This window comes from Gracilinanus agilis, chromosome 1, assembly GCF_016433145.1.
Source record: "Gracilinanus agilis isolate LMUSP501 chromosome 1, AgileGrace, whole genome shotgun sequence".
NCBI classification, from domain to species: Eukaryota; Metazoa; Chordata; class Mammalia; order Didelphimorphia; family Didelphidae; genus Gracilinanus; species Gracilinanus agilis.
Genome location: NC_058130.1, coordinates 126,502,866 through 126,524,353, shown reverse-complemented (window position 1 = coordinate 126,524,353; position 21,488 = coordinate 126,502,866). Strand labels below are relative to the sequence as shown.

The window sequence follows — 21,488 nt, the reverse complement described above, 5'->3', positions numbered from 1 at the left end:
AAGAAAATCACTACAAGATATCTTGGGGTGAAAAGGTATTTTAAGGTATAGTATTAATCTTTTGGGGAGGAAGTCTTATAATTATGTTCATAATATTGGATGTTCCATAGATTGATGTCTTATGGGATATGAACTAGAAGCTACACTTGTCTTTGATTTTTACCAGATGTTTCACCGGTGGCATTCCAGGCCTGTTAGGTGCGGGAGATATGACTTGTAATTTTATTCATTTAATCACATCAGGCATTTTGATAAAAGGAAAAATCAGTGTTTTGGTAGTTGACTAACTCTTTGGTATCTGTATCTAAGTAGCAGGAGTATGCTTGAATATTGGATATTATTAAAGGCAGAAAGGCTACCTCTTCTATTGGAAGAAGAAAGTATTCTTATTTTCAAAAAGTCCTCCAGTGCCATATCTCAAGTCAGATGGCCTTGGTTCAAATCTGAGGCCAACTGCTTACTACCAGGAGGACCTTGAGCAAACCTCTTTCTTTCTGACTCAGGTTCTTGATCTTTAAAATCTAGACTAGAGAATCTCTAAGCTCTCTTCCCTCTTTAAACTGAAAATCCTACAATCACCCAATGGCCCATTAGCCCAAAAGCTAACATTGGAGAAGATCTGAAGAGTTCTCACTAGCTACCAAAACGGTAAGAGGCTTTTAATGAGTAGGTCAATCAAATGATGATGACCTCTCTGGCTATAGCAACCTGTGAAATTAACAAAAGGCAAAACAATCTTGTTTCTCTGTTTTGTCCTGATTTTTAAATGAAGATAGAACTTTTTTTTTATTTGTGAATGCTTCCAAAACTGATTCATAAAAGCTTAGCCTTCCTTTCAGGAAAGTTCTGGAACTATGAATTCATTGCTCTTATTTGGAGAGGAAGGCGACTTTATAATTAAGATCACAGTGGAAAAGGAAAGAAATTAAACTGATAATATGGTTGTCATTGTCGATGAGTCTCTAGCCCTTTTTGTCTCTCTCACATAAATTTCATTTAAAAATTAATACTCAGTTACTTGCTATAATGTAACTTAAAAAAACTTTTAACAACAATAAATTCCTCCAAATAGTTAACCTCTTATAAAGGATCAAAACTAGCAATATTGATAGTGTACGAAATATTGCTCTTAGTATTAATGATGGTACTTAAACAGTGCTTTCAAGTTTACAAATCACATTACATAGATCATCTAATTTGATTCTCAATACAACCCTGTGTGATTAGCTTCCAAAGTTATAGTGATTCTAGAACCTTCATTTCAAAGGCCACTGCCAATTTTTGCCTAAAGTTCAGAAGTTTTTAGAACTTTTATGTAAGAAATAATTATAGATCAGCAATTAGGAGAACCTAGTTTTCAATTCCTGTTTTACCACTAATTAGTTGTGTTGCCAAACCTAAAGGCAGGAAGACTTGAATTCAGATCTAACCTCTGATATTTACTAGCTATGACTTTGAATAAATCACTTCACTTCTGTTTGCCTCAGTTTCCTCTGCTATAAAACAGAGAAAACAATACCTCGTAGGGTTGTGAGGATCAAATGAAATAAAAATGGTAGAGTGTTTAGCAAATAGCAAGTTCTATATAAATGTTAGATCTTATTACTATCCACTCCAGGCCTCATTTTCTTTGTCTGTTGGGTGAGTGTGTACTCTAAATGATCCCCAAAGATTTCTTAGATTCTGTAAGTCTATAATCATAAGTGCCAAATCTTAGCCTATTAACACAAAAAAAGTTATCTGCACCTTTTGCCCTTTCCTGAGGTTCATAATGAATTAGTTCTCCACCAGAAATATCCTGGCTGGATGGTGTTGGCTTAGAGATTCTGGAAGTAGTCAACAAAAAGAGTAATAGCCTAAGCTCTGAATTTCTTTTCTTGTATTCACATTTGAATGTTACAGAGATATACTTAAAAGTGAATTGCCCAATATTCAGGCCAAAGCAAATATTCTAGGTTTTGCCAAGCGAAATGCCTGTGGAGAAATGAGTCAATTCATACAAAATTCAAAGCTGTCTTTTGGTTAGTGACATTTTTATGAAAATCCATGGGTGGGTGAAAGTTTTGGAAAAGTCTCTTTTGTGATTGGGCAGGATTCATCCAGGAAAAATAAGCAACTTGTAAGTGGCAACCCACAATCTCTTAGGTCCCTTGTTTCCACGCCCTAAACTTCTGGCATAATTGCTTTTTATTGTGCACAATGGTAGGTCATCAATTTCTCCAGGTCTTGGCAACACTTTACAGCCAGGAACTAATCTCTCTGAAGTTCAATTTCCTCATCTGTAAAATGGGGATAATAATGTTTGCATGGCAAACTTCACAGGATTGTTGTGAGAAAAGGCACTTTGTAAACCTTAAAGCACTCTACAATTATATATACACACATACATAATATGATGATGATGATGTATCCTATCATCCTTGCTAATCTACTCCTTTTCTACTCAGAAAATTAGTAAATGCCAATATAATTTATTAAGAATTCTATTAAAACAATAATTCCACAAGCTGATATTGTTCAACCTGATAGACAAAAGTATATACATGTACATATATACATATAAGCATATCTATCTTCCCATATATAGATAAGTAGAGATAAGTATTCTTCTAGGTTTAATGGAAGCATAAATATTAATAAAAAGACAGTCTCTGCATATGCAGGTGGAAATGATTAGGAGAAATCAATACAATCTTTACAGTACAGGGGTTCTCACTCCTATTGCCTTTTAGGAGCTGATCCAGTACCATGGGAATTAGGGACATAAGCATATTAAAAGACATATAGTCGAATCCCATCTTTTTATAGAAGTCGGAGTAAATTAGGAAGACGATCCTGAGAAAAGCCTCCTTTCCACTTCTGGAACAATCAAGTCAATGCTGCAAAGGCAATCTAATGACTACATTTCACCCTCCAGGTTAACTTTCCAAACAAAAATACAGTACTCTTCCTGGCCGCCACTCCTCTTTTGGAAAATAAGGTCCAATGGGACAGGAACTATCTTTGGTTTTGGTTTTGGTTTTATCCTCTGGTTTAGCAGAGTGTTTGGTACACAGTAAGCACACAATACAAGATTTTCATTCATTCTTCCTGCAAGGTTCAATTCAGGTATCTCTTCCTTCTCTGTCCCCCAAATCCAACCCAATCACATGGAATTATCTCTTCTCTTGAACCCCATAACAATGTACAGATTCTAAAGAACTCATGTCTTTTAAATAATAATTTCCATACTTGTACCCAGGAGAGACACAGAGACAAAGATAAGAGAAAAGAGTTAGAGACATAAAGATAGACAGAGACAAGACTCAGAGAGATTCAGAGAGAAAAAGTGATAAGAGATACAAAGAAAGATACAGATGACAGAGAGACAGAGGGAAAGAAAATATACTATTTCAGATTCAGACTATGAGAGACAAATTGTTATTCATGGAAGCACTGTTCCACTCTTTCCCCAGAGTATTTTCTGACCTACTGTATTGCTCTCTTTACAGCTTTAACCTGTTCTGCCCTAATTTTCACGCCTCCTAACTAGCCCTATGATTTGATTATTGAAATCTTTTCTGATTCCTAACTACGTCTTAACCCATGCCCTTTTCCATACATCCTGGCTAGAAGTGATCTCTCCTTCTCTAAATCCCTCATCCCACACTAATCTCTGACCACTACCTATCACATTTTCATTCGAATAACAGTTAAGTATATCTTATCCCCCTACTGGATTATAAACTTAAGGAGAGGGACCGTGTCACTTTTCATCCTTGTCCACCCACTGCCTAAACAGTTGCTTGCACGGACTAAATGCTTTAATAATGCTTGTTCAATAGAATTGTTTTATGCCCCCAAAATGAACTTGGCACTACCCTCACTGGCAGTAGCCTCTTACAGCAAGCATGCTGTCAGTGGGCGGACCTTTCACATACTCTCTTCTTTTCACTGTGCCTTTCAGAATCTCCCAGTGTTGCCTGTAGTCATGGTGATTAGGCACAATTGGGCCATCATATCTGCTTGGGTCAATAAGCTAAGTGAGTGAAAATGATGACTAGCTCCAAAAATTGTACACACTAAATTAATCACAGTTAAACAATCATGGAGAAAAAAATACAAACTGTTTTAAAATAGCACGTTCCTTACACTGACCCCATGTGATGCAGCCACAGAAACCAAAAGATCATTTCATGCTTCCAAAAGAGAAATGTGGTCATTTTACTTGGCACTAACTCTGAAGCTCCAACTCTACTGCCACCAGATTTTTTCAAGTGAAGAGAGCTAGAATACTGCCATCTTAGCAATTATTTGGAGCTAGCTTGAAAAGTCTAATGTTCATAGAATGAGAAATATATTCTTTGCAATAGGCAAATGAATGTTTTCTTGGGTACATATACACGTTTGCAATGGTAGATAGCTCTTCTCCCATCATCAGTTGAGAATATTTCTTTATTACACAATAATCTTGCTTGAAGTTGACAGTATTTCCAAAAAACAATCAGCAGTTGTCCAGCAACATAAGGCCTGATTTTGAGAAGACATGGTGACTGTGACTCATTCATATGGTTAATGGATAGAATGCATTGCTTACCAAAAAAAAAGAGTCCTAAAACAAGAAACTAGAAATACAACTTTTAAAAAACATTCCAAAGTAAATATTGATGTGGTATTGGTTTATACATTCATTCCTCTGATGTACAAAGCACTACCTATTGGTAGTGATATCATTAAGTCATGGCTCTGCCCTCATGGGGCCTTCAATATAGCAAAAGACATGACCCCTCCATGCAAATATTAATGTTATATAATATTCTACAATGACTAAAGAGTAGAATAGAATGGCGTCAGAGCAAGCACCAAGTGCTAATATAAGACAGGGAGGCTGTAAAAAGTATTTCCAAGATAGGAAATAAAAATCAGTCAATGAATTGGGCTTCTAGGTTTTAACAGGCTGCACAGTGATTCTACTAAATATGACAAGAAAATAAAACTGACTTCCATGTTATAATCTGCCTAAGAAGAAAAAGTGGCAATGGATAGGGGTAGGGTAGAAGGCAGAAATGCAACCCTGATGCTCATTCTAACTGAAACAGTGAAAAAACTTAAGATCAGCCTGCAAACATTCACCTTTTGGCTTTCTCTTTCACTGAAGTATTTTATATTTTTATTGGGATTTTGGAGTTTGACAATACTTGATCTTATGCCAAGAAAGATGTGTGCATCTGCAAACCCTTGCAAACAATGACTAAGAAAGCTACTAAATAATAGAAATTTGGAGAAAATCTTCTAGAGAATTCATTTTGCAGTGTAATTTTTTTTCCAAATCCATGACTTATTTGCTTAGTTCAGCCAAGCCAAGTCCAATAAACTATTTTCACCCAAGGTTGGTCAGAACCAAAGGTTGGACTGATTTCCTTTGAAGTCTGAAGGTTTTTCCTGACTAGAATACAGCTGCAACCCACCAGCATGCTCTGAACAGTAAATGTTATTGCCAACAGTTGTCTTTCCTCCTCCAATACATGTAATGTTGCATACCAGCAACAGAGTAGGGTTTAGATAGCTGGAATGGTTTGATTCGTCTGATTGCTATAAGCCAGCACTCTCCCAATGTATCAGTTTCATATTTCACTTTAAGAATAACAACATAGGGGGCAGCTGGGTAGCTCAGTGGAGTGAGAGCCAGGCCTAGAGACAGGAAGTCCTAGGTTCAAACCCGGCCTCAGCCACTTCCCAGCTGTGTGACCCTGGGCAAGTCACTTGACCCCCATTGCCCACCCTTACCACTCTTCCACCTATGAGACAATACACCGAAGTACAAGGATTTAAAAAAAAAAAAAGAATAACAACATAATGTCACACACAAATACAATTTAATCTTTTTTTCATCCAAAGAATATTTTAAAGATTGTTTTAAAAATAACTATAATAAATTTTTAAAAAGCTGCCTGTAATAATAACCTGAAATCATTTGACACCTGTTTTGTTTGCTCGTAACATTAATTAAGTACAACTCAGCATATCATGTTGACAATCAGACATAAGCATATGGTAGAGATTCTTTATTATCAGGACCTGCCACAGAAGGGAGAGGAGGGTGGGAGGGCAGAATCATAGTTCAAGTCAGCGCCTTTTCCAAGAGATTTATGTTTCAGACATGTAACAACCTATGGTATTGTCGGTGTACAGGGAATTCCTGGAATTCCCACTTTTTTAACTCTAGAGAAATTTCTTTCCATCCACACGACTAATAACTGTTCAAATAAGCTCTCTCAGGCAGTGCAAATCCTTCCTGTGATTGTCAAGGCTATCATAATTGGGATGTCTTTGATTAATGTAATGAGAAAATAAAACAGGTATCCACCAATTTTAGATTACTATTTCAGACAGCTTTTTTCACTATATAAAATCATAGATTTAGATCTAGAAGGAATCTCAGAATCCAAATGCCTCAATTTCTAAATAAGGAAACTGAAGCCCAAGGAGGTGAAATTATTTACCCAAGCAAGAGAGGGGAATTTGAGCCTAGGTCCTCTGTCAGCTAAGTGGCTCAGAAAATCAGGAAGACCTGGGTTCAAATGTGGCCTCAGACACTTAATAGCTGTATGACCCCAGGCAAGTCCTTTAACCTTGTTTGCCTTAATCCACTGGTGAAGGAAATGGTAAACTACTCCCATATCTTTACCTCCACAACAAACTTACAGTCACAAAGAATTGAATACAACTGAACCACAAATATCTCTGGATATACTTCCAGTCCTTTCCCCCTTATATCATGTTGTTTCTCTGTTCTTTATATATTCTCAGAATATCTGCTAGGTGTTATTTTAAAATAGCTATTTAGACTCAAAGAAGATATATTTTTAGGGCTAACAATGTGAAAGAAAGAGAGGAAAAAATTCGGCATCCAAATTGTTCTTCCTCCAACACTAAGGGAGTGTATCTTTCTCAGCTTCTTCTTACACTTCTTCCTCAAATGCCCTTACTATAAAATGAGGCTTTTGCCTGTACAAGCCTGCTCACTTTAAGTCCTGCACATTTTAACTATATATAAGTCATTATAACTCATCTACCCACCTGAAAAAATGGCATGAGAGCCTATTTGGGCATATGAAGCATAATTTTTCCTAGCAAAGCTAAATAATGACTTCTTTTCCAAACAGAAAACTTACTCCCACCCCAACCCCAGTTATTTTTTACTTCCTGTGAGGAATAGGAGGGGAAAAGCTTAGAAAAAGTCTAAACTTTGGTTGCTGATATTTTGTGTATATATATGTATATATATATATATAAACTCAGATCATGCATATCCATAAATAGGTGAAAAACCCTATCTAATCGACCAATTTGTTTGGAGAAAGGACAGTGAAGTGTTTCCCCATAACCATAGTGCACTCACTTTATTAGGTTAGTATCAAAATAACAACGGATCCAGGAAGCCTCCACAAATTAAAGAAGATTTGTTACTTGGCTAAGCATTGACATCTTAAGAAGGATAAGGAAATATTTTATATAATAATTAGATACTGCTCTCCTCATCTCTTAGTTTCTTAAATGGTCATCTTTACTTTTCATCTAACATGCATATGTGAAGATGATCTAGCCATAACCAATCAAGCTCTGATTAGGAAAATTATATTTTGGACCTTCTACGAAACTAAGCTTTGATATCCCATTGAATGTATGTGTGNATATATATATATATATATATGTAAACTCAGATCATGCATATCCATAAATAGGTGAAAAACCCTATCTAATAGACCAATTTGTTTGGAGAAAGGACAGTGAAGTGTTTCCCCATAACCATAGTGCACTCACTTTATTAGGTTAGTATCAAAATAACAACGGATCCAGTAAGCCTCCACAAATTAAAGAAGATTTGTTACGTGGCTAAGCATTGACATCTTAAGAATGATAAGGAAATATTTTATACAATAATTAGATACTGCTCTCCTCATCTCTTAGTTTCTTAAATGGTCATCTTTACTTTTCATCTAACATGCATATGTGAAGATGATCTAGCCATAACCAATCAAGCTCTGATTAGGAAAATTATATTTTGGACCTTCTACGAAACTAAGCTTTGATATCCCATTGAATGTATGTGTGTGTGTGATACCACCTGGGAAGTATCTACCTATATCTAAATAACAATGCTTATAATACATACACATACATACATATACACACAAACATATGTAGTTATCAGGTGGTGCCATCAAAATATTTTTGTGTATGTGTGCAGTCCATATATGAATGTGTATGCATTAATAAATTAGCCTCTGAACACCAATGACAAAAATAAATTTTGGTACCTCATATATCAAAATATTGGTAGCAGAAATCTGTATGGTAGCCAAAAAAACCAAATCTCTAGAAACAAAATAAGTACTCACCAACTGAGGAATTGATGAACAAAACAGAACATATTGTGATAATAGGATATTATTGTTCCATAAGAAATAATATAAGGAATTTAGAAAAGCACAGAAAGACTTTTATGAACTGATTCAGAGTGAAGAAAGTGAAACCAATCAAATAACATACAAAGTGACTAAAATAATGTAGATGAAAATAATATTGGATTGCTATTGAATTCAGAGAAATTACAAGAATCAATCTGGTTTCCAAAGGAAAGAGGAATATATATATAAATTTTCTGAACAAAAATGTGGTGAATATCATGGAAAATGACATAAATACATTAAATTTATTAACCTTCTGAAAGAGTTTCCCTACATTTTTTGTCTCTTAGAAAGCAGGCTTCACCTAAAAAAGTATATTGGAAAATGATTTTTTTAAAAGGCATGAATGTGGGGCAGCTAGGTAGGTCGGGGGATAGAAAGTAAGGGCTGGAGACAAAATGTCTTTGGTTGTAATCTGGCCTCTGACACTTTCCAGCTGTGTGATCCTGGGCAAGTAATTTAACTTCCATTGTCTCACCCTTATTACTCTTCTGTTTTAGAGTCATATTGATTCTAAGCAGAAAGTAACTTCCATTGTCTCACCCTTATTACTCTTCTGTCTTAGAGTCATATTGATTCTAAGGAGAAAGTATTTTTAAAGGCAGAAGTAAAAGTTATTGATTGCGGAATAGAAAATATAACAAAGGAATGAATGACAAGATAAAGAAAGATGGGTACATGATCTAAATATAAAGAGTAATTGCATAATCAAATTAAAGGAGCAGAGAATAGTCTACAATTTAGGAGCAGAAATCTGAGAAAACTTTTTTTCCAGCAAGTATCTTTGATAAAGAACTAATTTCTCAAATAGAGAACTAAGTCAAATATATAAAAAGAAAAATCATTCTCTGATTGATAAATTGTCAAAAGATATAAATAGGCAGTTTTTAGATGAAGAAATCTAAGCTATCTATAGTCATGTGAAAAAATACTCTAAATCACTCTTGATTAGAGAAATGCAAATTAAACAACTCTGAGGTACCACCTCACATCTACCAAATTGGATAATATGACAGGAAAAAATTTATAAATGACGGAGGGGATATGGTGAAATTGGGACACTAATCCATGGTTGGTAGAGTTGCAATCTGATCCAACCATTATTATGAAGAACAATTTGGAACTTTGTTCAAAGAACTCTAAAACTGTATACCATTTAATACATCAATACCATTTCTAGGTCCATATCTCAAAGAGATAAAAAGAAAAAAGGAAAAGGACCTTTGTACAAAAATATTTATTGCAGCTCTTTTGTGGGAACCAAAAATTGGAAATTGAGAGGTTGTCCACTAATTAGGGAATGGCTGAACAAACTGTGACATATTCTAGTTATGAATTACTATTGTGCTATAAGAAATGACAAGCAGGATGATTTTAGAAAAATCTGAAAAGACTTACATAATCTGATGCAAAGTGAAAAAAAGCAGAAGCATAATATTGCATACAATGACAGCAGTGCTTCTTGATGAACAACTGTAAATAGCCTAGTTATTCTTAGCAATACAGTCCTAGAGACTCATGATGAAAAATGTCATCTGTCTTCTAAGAAAGAATTGATGGAGTATGAATGCAGATCCAAACATATTATATTTCATTCTCTTTATTTTTTTATTTGAGAACTCTTCTACAAAATGATTAATATGGAAAAGTGTTTTATACGATTACACATGGAAAATCTATATCAGATTGTTTGTCATCTCAGGAAGAGAGGAAGGCAGGAAGGGAGGGAGGGTAATAAGAAGGGAGAGAATTTGGAACCCAAAACCTAAAAAAATGAATGTTAAAACATTTTACATATAATAGGGTAAAAAATTATTTTTAAAAAGACTCACCGTACACTTGTTCGGCTTCTCTCCTGAGTGGACTCTCATGTGGATCAGCAGTTTGTATCGGGCATTGAATGGCTTGTATCTTCTAGGGCAACCAGCCCAAAAACATGTAAAGTCCTCTCCTTTCCTCTGGTCTATGTGAACTTTCTCTATGTGCCGTACAAGCTCCTCTTGCTGATCATATGTGGCACTGCAGTCAATCCAGCGACAGCAGTGTTTTCCATTAAAATCATCTAATTCACCATCCTCTTCCTGCTGGGGACCTTGGGCAGAAGGGGGCAAAGGAAGTGGGTGGGGATGGTGAATGAGCTCAGGCTGGTGAAGGTGCGGATGGGCATGGTAAGGTGGTGGGGGCCCTTGTGGTGGTGGTGGTGCTGGCAAAGGAGGAGGTGGAGGGGGAGGAGGAATATCAATGGCACCACCTGGGAAGTCATCCAAGCGTTCACTTTTTAATAAACCAGCTGGCTGGCCCTCTGAAACAGGCAGGCCCTGCTGTACCACCATGTTGTTCATAATTGCTGACTGCAAGCTGCTCTGCTCCAGCTGCTGCATGCGCTGGTATTCTACCACCCCATTCTCATTGTAAGCAGGGATGGTAAGGCTGCCACTAGTCACCAGAAGACTTCGTTGAGTGCTTGGGATAGAGCATGACTGGGGAATACAGCTACCCCTAACTCCTAGAAAATGCCCATAGACCTCTGGTTGTGGGGAGATATTGGCAGGTGATGCCCGGGAACCATTAATATAGGCAACTAAGGATGTTGGGGAAGTCCGGATGATTGTGTTGAAGTCAATGCCAATGCCATCAGACAAAGGGGAAAGGGAAAGGGCTCTCTTCTTAGAACGAGCTGAGTGAGACCTGGTTGAAGAGTGTCTGGGGCTAGGATAAGGAGAGTGGCTGTTTTCCATGCCAAAGAGATAAGATGGTAATGAATTGGAGACACTATTGTTGGACATGGATGTCCCAGGTGGGATGCTAAGTAAGTCTCCTAGATCACTGCCATTCTGAGAGCCTGAATTGGAATGAAGAGAAGGAAGAGCCCTGTAGCCATGGGACCATTCTTGCTTCACACTCAACGCTGACTGACTTTCTGATAGACTCAAAGTCGTGGATGCCAAAGACTCCCGTGACATGAGGGACCTAGAATGGCCAAGAGAAAAAAAAAGACAAATGTTTTAGCAGATTCTTGATTTCCAAAGAATTAAAAGAATATCGATAAGCATCTATATCTTTCTCTTTATCATGTACTGAAATTAATAGCCCCAGTTCAGGGCTATAATTAAACCTAATCCCTTTTCTTCTACATCACTGACATTTATTGTGAAGAAATATAAAGGTTGGTGCTCACAAGGATGATAAAAGTCTGTTGTTATAAAAAATTTTGAAGCTCAGAATTGATTAATAAGTAGATCTTAGATTGTTTTTGAGTTTTTCAGCATTCAGGATAGGAGGAAAAAGGAAAAGAAACAAAAAGAAAAATGATATTTTATAAGAGATTACTCTTGAGAATTATGAACAATTTTTTCATTCATACCTTACATACTAACTCAAGCCAACCAGTACCAACGATGCATTAACTGTTTTACTATCTGTTATGGAGAATACCACCATCATCCCTCCACCCACATAAAAAAAGAAAAAAGACTCCCTCCTGGAGCTTATTGTTTATTGTATAATTGAGAAAACAAGACATTAGCATGTGAAAAGTTACTTTCTTCCTTGCTTGGTTATCCTCCTTTTATCGCTTTTAAAACGAGGAATTTTAATATTTCAAGACAATCATGTAAGTAAGAAATGTCTAGAAGGTGACATAATAACTGTCAAATTGTAAGACAATCGTTTTAGGAATTCTGGATATGGAGATAGATGTCAGTTTAGATAGGAATAATCAGGGAAGGTTTTATTGAGGAAATGAGATTTAAGTTGTAGGACTGAAGGAGGAGTACTACTTGGATGGAGAGAAGAAAAATTTTGACATATTGGATTCCAAGACCCATCGCAATGAAATAGGAAAACAAAAGAATTAATAGGTAGAAATTATAGGGAAGAAGAATTCACTTATGAGGGAAAGGCTATTTACTGATAAGGGAAAGGCTATTCAAAAAATGGAATGGGTTGGTTGCTCTATGAAATATTTGGTTTCCCATCATTAGAGGTGTTCAAACATGAGATGGTTAACCAAGCATGTTGGAAAAGGAATTTTCACTAAGCTAACAGGAGAGACTTGACATGTAAGGTCCCCTCAAACACTGATATTCATTCATTGTATGAACAAGGAGGGTTCAAGGTTCAATGTGTAAATCAATTGAGCTAAAATGAAGGATTGAGGAATTTGAGTTTTAGGTGATAAGGTAGAAAGTAGGGAGGAGTCAACTAGGAAGTAAATACATATTGCCATCAATAATAAAAGTAATGAGTGCAATAGGTATCTTCATATTTGAATTATAAAATCCAGGAGGGTAGTAGCTATACCTAAATTATTTTTCTATTTGGTCCACTGTTCAACAACAGTGATTTGTACATAAAAGGTGCTTAATAAGTAGCTATTGAATGGATGGATAGATTCAAAGGCACTACTCCTTAGAAGTCAAATCATAGATATGTGAATAACTTGCATAGAAGACTTAATGTCGCTTCATGACTCCCAGAAATTTTTATCTGTCATTTCTTAAGACATCAAAGAAACATCAAAAGTAAAAATGACAATTTTAGAAACTGGTAGTACTATAGCCAATTGTGAATAAGATCCATCTCATACCTTTGGAATGTAGCATGGCATTGGAATGAGAAGCAAACTTGATTGCAAATCTTGTCTCGGTCACTTAATTAATTAATGTGCTCACTTAGTGCCTTTAGAAAGTCACTTGACTTCTGTGAATCCAAATCCCCTAATCCAGTGATGAGCAAACTTTTTAAAGAGAGGGCCAAAGGAAAGGAAATGCTCATCTGTCAGTCTATTTCTAATGCAATTCTTTCGAAGTTTCATTGTATTGTATCCTACTCATTGTATGAGTCAGATTAGGAATAATGTCACGCAGCCAGATAGAACATTTCAGAAGGCTGCATCTGGCCCACGGGCAGTAGTTTGCCCATCATGGCTATCAAATGGGAATAAAAATACATTTACTACCTACTTTAAAGGAGTTAGTGAATGGATTAAATGACATTTATAAAACACTTTTCAAACCTTAAAGTGCTTTATAAATGTGTCATTTTATTATCATTACTAGTATTAACTTTGAAAAGTCTCATCCTAGAAAGAATTTGACTTCTCATAATTTAGGATGAGAGAAAAAAATCCAACCCAATTCCATCTTTTATGATGTTTTTGGACCTTATATCTTGGAATAACTTGCTAAACTTGGGTTGATGATCGCCATAGTCCCTCTTAGCTCTGACATTTACGAGTCTAACACAAATGGTTTTTGTTCTTGCTTTAGCTACTTAAAAATTTCATTCTGTTCTATGATTAAGCTGTTTCCTACACATGTGTGCAAAAGTAATTACAGAAACAAATGTGTTGGGAATGGCAAGGTTATCATAACATAAGAATTTATATGCCTCTTTTTACCCCCACTATATCCACACTTGATGGTCTAGAACACCGGGTTGTATTCATCTATACTTGTACTAGCATCCTATTGAGATGTATGTGGACATGTGGGCATCTTTACTGATTTGTATTCAACCTTAAAAAATTAGTCTTAATTCAAAGTTGTCTAAATCCTCATGAGGCTTCTCAGACCAAAGACCGTCATTCTTTCTGCTAGAAAAGAGCAAACTATTACAAAAGAAATGGGATAAGGAGCAGAAAGTATCATCCAAGGTTCCCCTTTCTCTCTTTTTTTCCCTACAAAGTCGATCCATGGGTCACCATTTTATGGATGCAAACATTAAGGCATGTATAAGGAAAACATGTCAGTTTCCAGATTCTGCACATAAGGTGATCAAACAGGGATCAATGAGCTTTTCCCAGAGAATGAAGTAATGTTTGCCAATGACGTTAATGGTGAGAGTGCAACTAACTGACCTTGACATAATTTGGCTTGTTCATACACACCCTCATATTTCTGAAATTCAATCAGATCACACCCAAAGAGGGAGTGAAGGTCTTGTACAAGTATAATTGGACTGAATTTTGATGCCCAATTCAATCATTTTCCATATTTCTGTGAATTGATCATCCTTGTGATTCCCGCCATGCATTCTGGATAAGTCCCTTAATCTTATCGTTAGAGTTTTTCTGGGTGCCACTGGTCTCCCAGGCTCCTCCCAAGCCATGCAATGGAGCAGTAGTATCTTTGGTTCACTGAACTCTGTCAATGCCACCTTAAGTAAGTAGTGATAGGTCCTGATTCCTAATCAATAGCTCGGAAGTCCTTTAGAAAATATAGAATCAGGGTTATAATGACACCGCCCAGTGATCCTTATTAGATGGGGGATATACATCCTAAATTCAGTAATATAGGCATGTTTCTTTTTTTTAAAGTAAGAAGTACATTTTAAAAGAATTTTATTCCTCTTCATTTGCTTTGCTTATTAGAAACCTAAAGTTATTCTAGGTTTGAGGTCAGGAAGAGTTCTCAGTGGCTATATGGTTCATTCTCTCCAAAGCTGAAGAATTTATTTTGTCCCCATCAAATGATGCCCAACTTATGACTAGGACTAACCCTGATTATATAATAATAACTCACATTTCTATAATGCTGTGAGACTAACAAATTGCTTTCCTCACAAAGCCCTAGGAGATAGATATTGCATATATTATACCCATTTCACAACTAGTTTCAGAGGCTGGATTTGAATTGTCTCCTAATTTCTGGAGTCCAGCACTCTGTCTACTACACCATGTTGTCACACAGAGGTGAACTCCTTATAAATAACTTAGCATAGTGCCTGGCACATAGGGAGTATTTAATAAATATCTGTTCCTTTCCTCTTTCTTATTACTTTTCTAGTATACTTGATCATCCACAGATTCTACATGCTATGAGAGCAAACTGACTTTAAAAAAAAACTTTCTTTAGCATAGTGCCTGGAACATGGTAGGCAGTTAATAAATGGTTGGTTACTGATCAGTTTTCTATTTTTGTAATACATTTTCACCAAGGTTAAAGTGACTATATTCTTCTTGCAGCAACAAAAACTGTGTATTCTCTATGTTTCTAATGGCTAGTAAAAATGACACTTATTATAATGGCCAGATTGGACTTCTTTTTCCCTTCTCTGTCTATCTAAATCTTTGTCATAAATAAGTTCTAGGCTTGATCATCTTTAATGTTCATTCTAGCTCCAAGACCTAGAACCCTATGATTTTTCTAGATTCACTCCTTTGTGAAGGCTATTCCAACTGCAGAAGCCTTCAGGGATTCAGTTCACATGAATTCCCATGATATTTATGGTCTCTGTCATTTTTTTAGCTTAAATAAAAATAGCTCCTGTTTATTTATATACTATTATAGGTTTTTCAAGCACTTCTCTTAGAACGACTTTGTGAGGTGGATAGTAGAGGTATGATAATCCACATTTTATAAATTGAATTGCTAAAGCTGATGTGAATAGCCTGAGTCTCCACAGGTAGTTTGTGCTAGACCCAGAATATACACCCAAACCTCTTGATTTTAAGTCCAGCCACTCTTCCAATTAGGGTTATCTTTCATGGACCCTTTAAAAATTTCACTTCATTTATCACTTGCATATGCAACTTGCCACTTTATGTGGACTTGGGCAAGTTAGTTGCTGACCTAGAACTTCAATTTGTTCAACTGGAAAATGAGGCCTTTGGACCAGATAATCTCTAATGTCCTTCAGCTTTGATTGCTAGGATCCTCTGTTTGGTCTAGTTAAATCAGATTATAACCTCTTCAAGATGAGATTTAAATCAATTTGACATGTACTTGACAAGTATTAATACTCCATGTCAGACACTGTGCTAGGCACTAGATATACAAAGGCAAAAATGAAAGAGCGCCTTTCCTAAAGAAATTACATTCCATTGGAGACCATATTTTATATGGCTCTGTATAATCCACAGAGACTTCCCCCCAGGACCAAACCTAAGGGTACTGGAGAAACATGAGTGAAAAAGTCAAAATGGAACATGCTTGCCCTTAGAAACCCAGAGTTTTCTATATGGAACATTACATATATCTATACTCAATCATCAGTCTTATTGGCCAAGCAATGACTCTGGGAGAGGTTGTGAAGTATTCAGGGCTTCATTTCTTTCAATAGGCTGATAATACTCTACTTGTTCTCTGATCCTAAAGGTGTTATTTCTGGTAGATGGCCAATTTAGAGATCTATCTACGTAAAAGGAAAGCAGATATGGTTCAAATAGAATAGAATGGATAGGAAAGCACAGAGCCTGTGGTTGAAATGCCATTGTGGTTGGTGAGGTAACAATCACTTGTCAGGGCATGACACATGTGTGTGTTTGAGCTTTAATACAGGAGAGAATTTTGGTGACTAGAGGAACTCAGTCAAATGCTATGCCAAAGAAGGTGGCTCACCAAAACTTTTCCCACAAATCCTCTGAACTCCCAGGAGCTAGTCTTTGGGTGTCTAATCTGGTTGCTCATAACTTTTATGGAATGTTTGGTCTATCCTTTAACTGCACTGGGAGTCCTGGTTCAGGGAACTAGAGAATCCTGGACTATGTAACTTCCAAGATTAGAATTGCCTGGAATTCTTTACAGTGAATGGTTTCATAATATGGAAGAGCTGAAAAAATATCCTTAGGGATACTTCAACCCAACCCACTCCAATTCCTGGCCCCACATTGTACAGACAAGGAAACTAAGATTTCCTAAAGCCCATAAATCTATGGGGTATTCCATAATCTGTCTATTGGATGTACTCCAAGCAAACCAGAATCTCCACTGAAGCAGTCTTGCTCCTCAGGTAGCCAAGAAGAAAGTTAACTATGGCAGTCCCTTCTGGCATTTATTAGCTGCTGCCTTGGCTCTGTCACTTGCTATGTAACCTTGGCCAGGATTTTTAACCATGATGTAGAACAGTGATTCCCAAAGTGGGCACCACCGCCCCCTGGTGGGTGCTGCAGTGATCCAGGGAGTTGGTGATGGCCATAGGTGCATTTGGGGACAGTGAATAACTGTAAGGGGGCAGTGATAGTATGTGACAGGGGGTGCTAAATAATATTTTTTTCTGGAAAGGGGGCAGTAGGCCAAAAAATTTTGGGAACCACTGGGCAGAAGAATGAGCATTAGTTTTAGCCTCAGGATTTCTCAAATCCAAAAACTTTCATTTAGTCGCTGTATGACCTTGAGCGAGCTTTCATCATAAAAGTGATAATAATGATATTTGTCCTACTCAGAATGGATCCTGGGTTCTAGAACAAGAAGGGACCATGGAGTTCATCTAATCCAATCCCTTCATTTTATGGATGAGAAAACTGGGACTTGAGGAGCCTTAGAAATCATTGAATTCATTATTTTCATTTTATAGATGAGAAAACAAAGCTTAGAAATGGGGAGTGAATCCCTCAGGATCACATATCTTTTAACCAGTAGAGCCAGGTACATAGGATTTATATAAAGGAAAGAATTTTGCAAACCTAAATGCTATAAAATATGCATTAAAAATTAAAGAGATGAATGTTAAAAAATAAAAATGACTTCACGTGTATAATTGCTTGGTTTCTTGATTAGTATGGAAAGGACGGGAGGGGAAGAGAATCTGAAATTCACAATATAAAAACAAATGCTAAAAAATAAAAGTGGGAAGAAAGAAGAAAAGGAGGAAGGAAAAGAGAAAGAAAGAAAGAGAGAGGAGGGGTAAAAACAGAGAAATGGAGGGAGTGGAGGAAAGAGAAAGGAAGGAAGAAAAGAAGGAAAGAAGGAAGGAAAAAAAGAATATGCATTACCAATCATTGTTCATCATCTTTTGTAAAATGAGTATCAAAAGAATTATACCTTACATAATCGAGAGGATCTCAAAATAATAAAATCTACATTAGTACTAGATGAAGTAAAATTTCAGAAGGGAAGTTCCATATAAATACTAAATAATTTTTATTCTTCTTTGGCCTGAGCGATAATTGTCTTAAATTCTGGAAGATGGCAAGTTGCTCTGTCAGCATCTTGGACTTCTCAGTTAGGGAAAACTATTTACCTTTGTGAATAAGGTAACTTGAGGAATAAGGGATACTTCATTTGCCATTTTTAGCCAAAAGTTACAAACATATTTATGAGACTATGTGAGGTGTCTCCAAAGTTTTAGTGACATTTTAAACATTAATAGCTTTAAAAGACTTTTAGATCCCTCTGTAGAATAAAATACCTATTCCTATCCCCTACATGATATTTGTCTTCTCAAGCAGTCTCACTGAGTAAAACAAGGAATGACTTTTGTATAACCAGCAGAAGTTTTGGATTTGCACAAGACAGTCACATCAAAACCCCTCATTTTTATTAGTTGGTTTGTTTGATTCTTTATTCATTTTTGCAAGGAAGCCTTTGGTGGGTAAAACATGGAGGTAACATTTTTCCCTTCCATCTTCTACCTCTCCCTAGAAACCAAAATGCCTTCAAGTTGAACTAACTAGCTCTCCATCCTCAAGATACTTGATGGAAACATGTACATCCATTTTAAGCAGCACAAATAAGTCTGCCTATTACCCCAAAAATAACTTAAAATTAAGTTTCACATCCTTTAAGAGCCACCCCCACTGCCATCCCAGCTTGGGCTTCTTTGTTCTCACTGTAAAAGATTCTTAATTTAGGGTAAATAACCTAGATTTCTCCCATAAAGAGTATCACACACACACACACACACACACACACACACACACACACACATACACACACACACACACACACACACACACACATACACACACACACTTTCACACCTTTAAGTGCTTCCTTTCAAAAACAGAAGTCATCCTAAGAAATTAAGTGTGTCTGAAACCAAGCAGATAATGATCCATCCTTGGCCAATCTAGGGAAAAGGTGCTACTAGACTTATATGGCATAAATTTTCTATGCCTTCCACCATGCTCTTCCATTGATTATGAAGACTCTGCCTTCAAGGCTTAGACTTGGACATGGCATGGACAGGAATATGAAGGGCTCGTGATGACACATACCCCATGAGCTCAACTAATTTTGCATGCAGTTCTCAGGAAGTTGGAGGAATCCCTCAAGGCATAACCATCAATGGGAAAATGACAGGCTGCTTCCTATCATGAAATATCTCAAGTTTAAAAAAAAACAAACAAGCTTCTAGTTTGTAAAAAAAAAATTAAATGGCCTTTTTTCTTTTTGCTCTTTCTTTAAAAAAAACCTAACCTTCCTAGAATTCTATGATTTCATAGCCACTCCTGAAACAAAGAAATATGCAATATCTTCAGAAAGAATAGAAACAAGAAAAAGAAATCTTTTTTTTAAATGATGGACCCTGAAAGAAGAAATAATGTATTCCAATTATCAAAATAAACACATTTTATCAAAGAGCAGCACATTCTAACACTGAGCCTCCAAACTTTAAAATAACTTGACCAAGCAAGATGGCTACTTCTTCCTTTCATTATCCATTATCCAACCTGCTTGAAGGATCTCCCAATAGAAAAAGAAAAAAAAAATGGAACTTATTGCCAGTATCATTCACTGGACACTTACTCATATTAAATAATGATCTTAATACTTGAACCTCAGCCCTAAGGGAGTGCTGTGGGAAAAGCACTTTTTAAGCTTTGAGACGTTATATAAACGTTGAGATGTTGATATAGCTATAATTACTGCCTTGCACTCATATAGTTTATCTCCTCAGCTAGGTTTTAAGTTCCTGGAAGGCAGGGACTAGTTCCTTTTCTTTTTTTTCTTTTGTTTCTCCCACTTAATACTTGAAACTAGAGCTCAAAAAAATTATAAATGCTGAAAAATTCTTATTGAAATGAATGAATAAATGGCAAAGTTATAAACATTTATTAAACATTTCTTATGTTTTTGGCTTAATGCTAGGGCATGTTGCAAATAAATCTGCAAAAGTATTATTTTATTTAATTACATATTATTTTTGCAATCATATGTATATATATGCACACATACACACACACACACACACACACACATATATATATATATATATATATATATATGATTTTAAGGCACCTTATACAATGGATTAGCAAGGAATCTATATTGTATTTTGATCTTCTCAGGTTTCTATTGATCACATTATTGTTCATACATTTCTGTCATCCTTTTTCAGAGACTTGACAAGATTAAAAATCAGTGTAATGCCTTCTAGGCACCTTAAAAATCCTCCCTGTGCTTTACTTAGCTCTACTAATATTACAATTCCCATCACTAACCCTATTGAAGTAGAGGCTGGATGATTACTTGCTATAGATTTTTAATGTGGATTCCTACCCAGCTTTAAGTGTGACTAGATGATTTCTGAGGTCCCTTATCCTTCTTTGATCTAGTAATATTTAGCTCTTGTGTGCTTCTCCATTTTAAAACTCTTCCTTCCATTCTGAACCAAATATGCATTCTATATTCATGTTATACTTTTAGTGGTTGAACTAGCATGACTACATGCATGTATATTTGTGTGTAGGGGAAATGGAGGGAAAACACTCCTGGAGAACATCATTATACTGTAGAGAAAGAAAAACAAATAAATAACTCAAGACCTGGTATCTGAAGGAGGTATATTCATGTTGGTTGCATTCATTGCCCTCTGTAAGCTAGGACTGATCTGGTTGCATGCTGTAGAGACCTGGCTTGCAGGAGGTGATATGGGTCCCAGCCGTTGAACCATCATGGGACTGCTGGTGACCACTAGATTGTTGCAGCTGCCTTTTCCAATGGACTTGCACTGAGGTCCATAGCCAAGACCCCCTAAAAACAAATGAAGCAGATTAGCTTTCATGTCCTATATGCAAGACAGTTGAATACATACACTCCCCACCCCCCATTCATGCTGAACCCTTTCTCCTTTAAACTTCCTCTTAATAAAAAAAAAAAAATAGGGGCAGCTGGGTAGCTCAGTGGATTGAAAGCCAAGCCTAGAGACAGGAGGTCCTATGTTCAAATCTGACCTCAGACACTTCCCAGCTGTGTGACCCTGGGCAAGTCACTTGACCCCCATTGCCTACCCTTACCACTCTTCTGCTTTGGAGCCAATATACAGTATTGACTCCAAGACGGAAGGTAAGGGTTTAAAAATAAATAAATAAAT

The 21,488-nt window shown here is 36.4% G+C and overlaps 1 protein-coding gene across 1 annotated transcript in view; it reads right to left on the bottom strand.

The window, feature by feature from the left end:
- Positions 1 to 21,258, bottom strand: part of GLIS3 (GLIS family zinc finger 3) — a 407,867-nt gene extending 386,609 nt beyond the window's left edge. The window contains exons 1-2 of the mRNA XM_044677238.1: positions 20,941 to 21,258; positions 10,283 to 11,420 (exon numbers count right to left, since the gene is read on the bottom strand). Of these exons, the coding sequence (XP_044533173.1) occupies positions 10,283 to 11,420; positions 20,941 to 21,179 (1,377 nt within the window). The 5' untranslated portion in view covers positions 21,180 to 21,258. The remainder of the gene's footprint in view (positions 1 to 10,282; positions 11,421 to 20,940) is intronic.
- Positions 21,259 to 21,488: the final 230 nt, after the last annotated feature.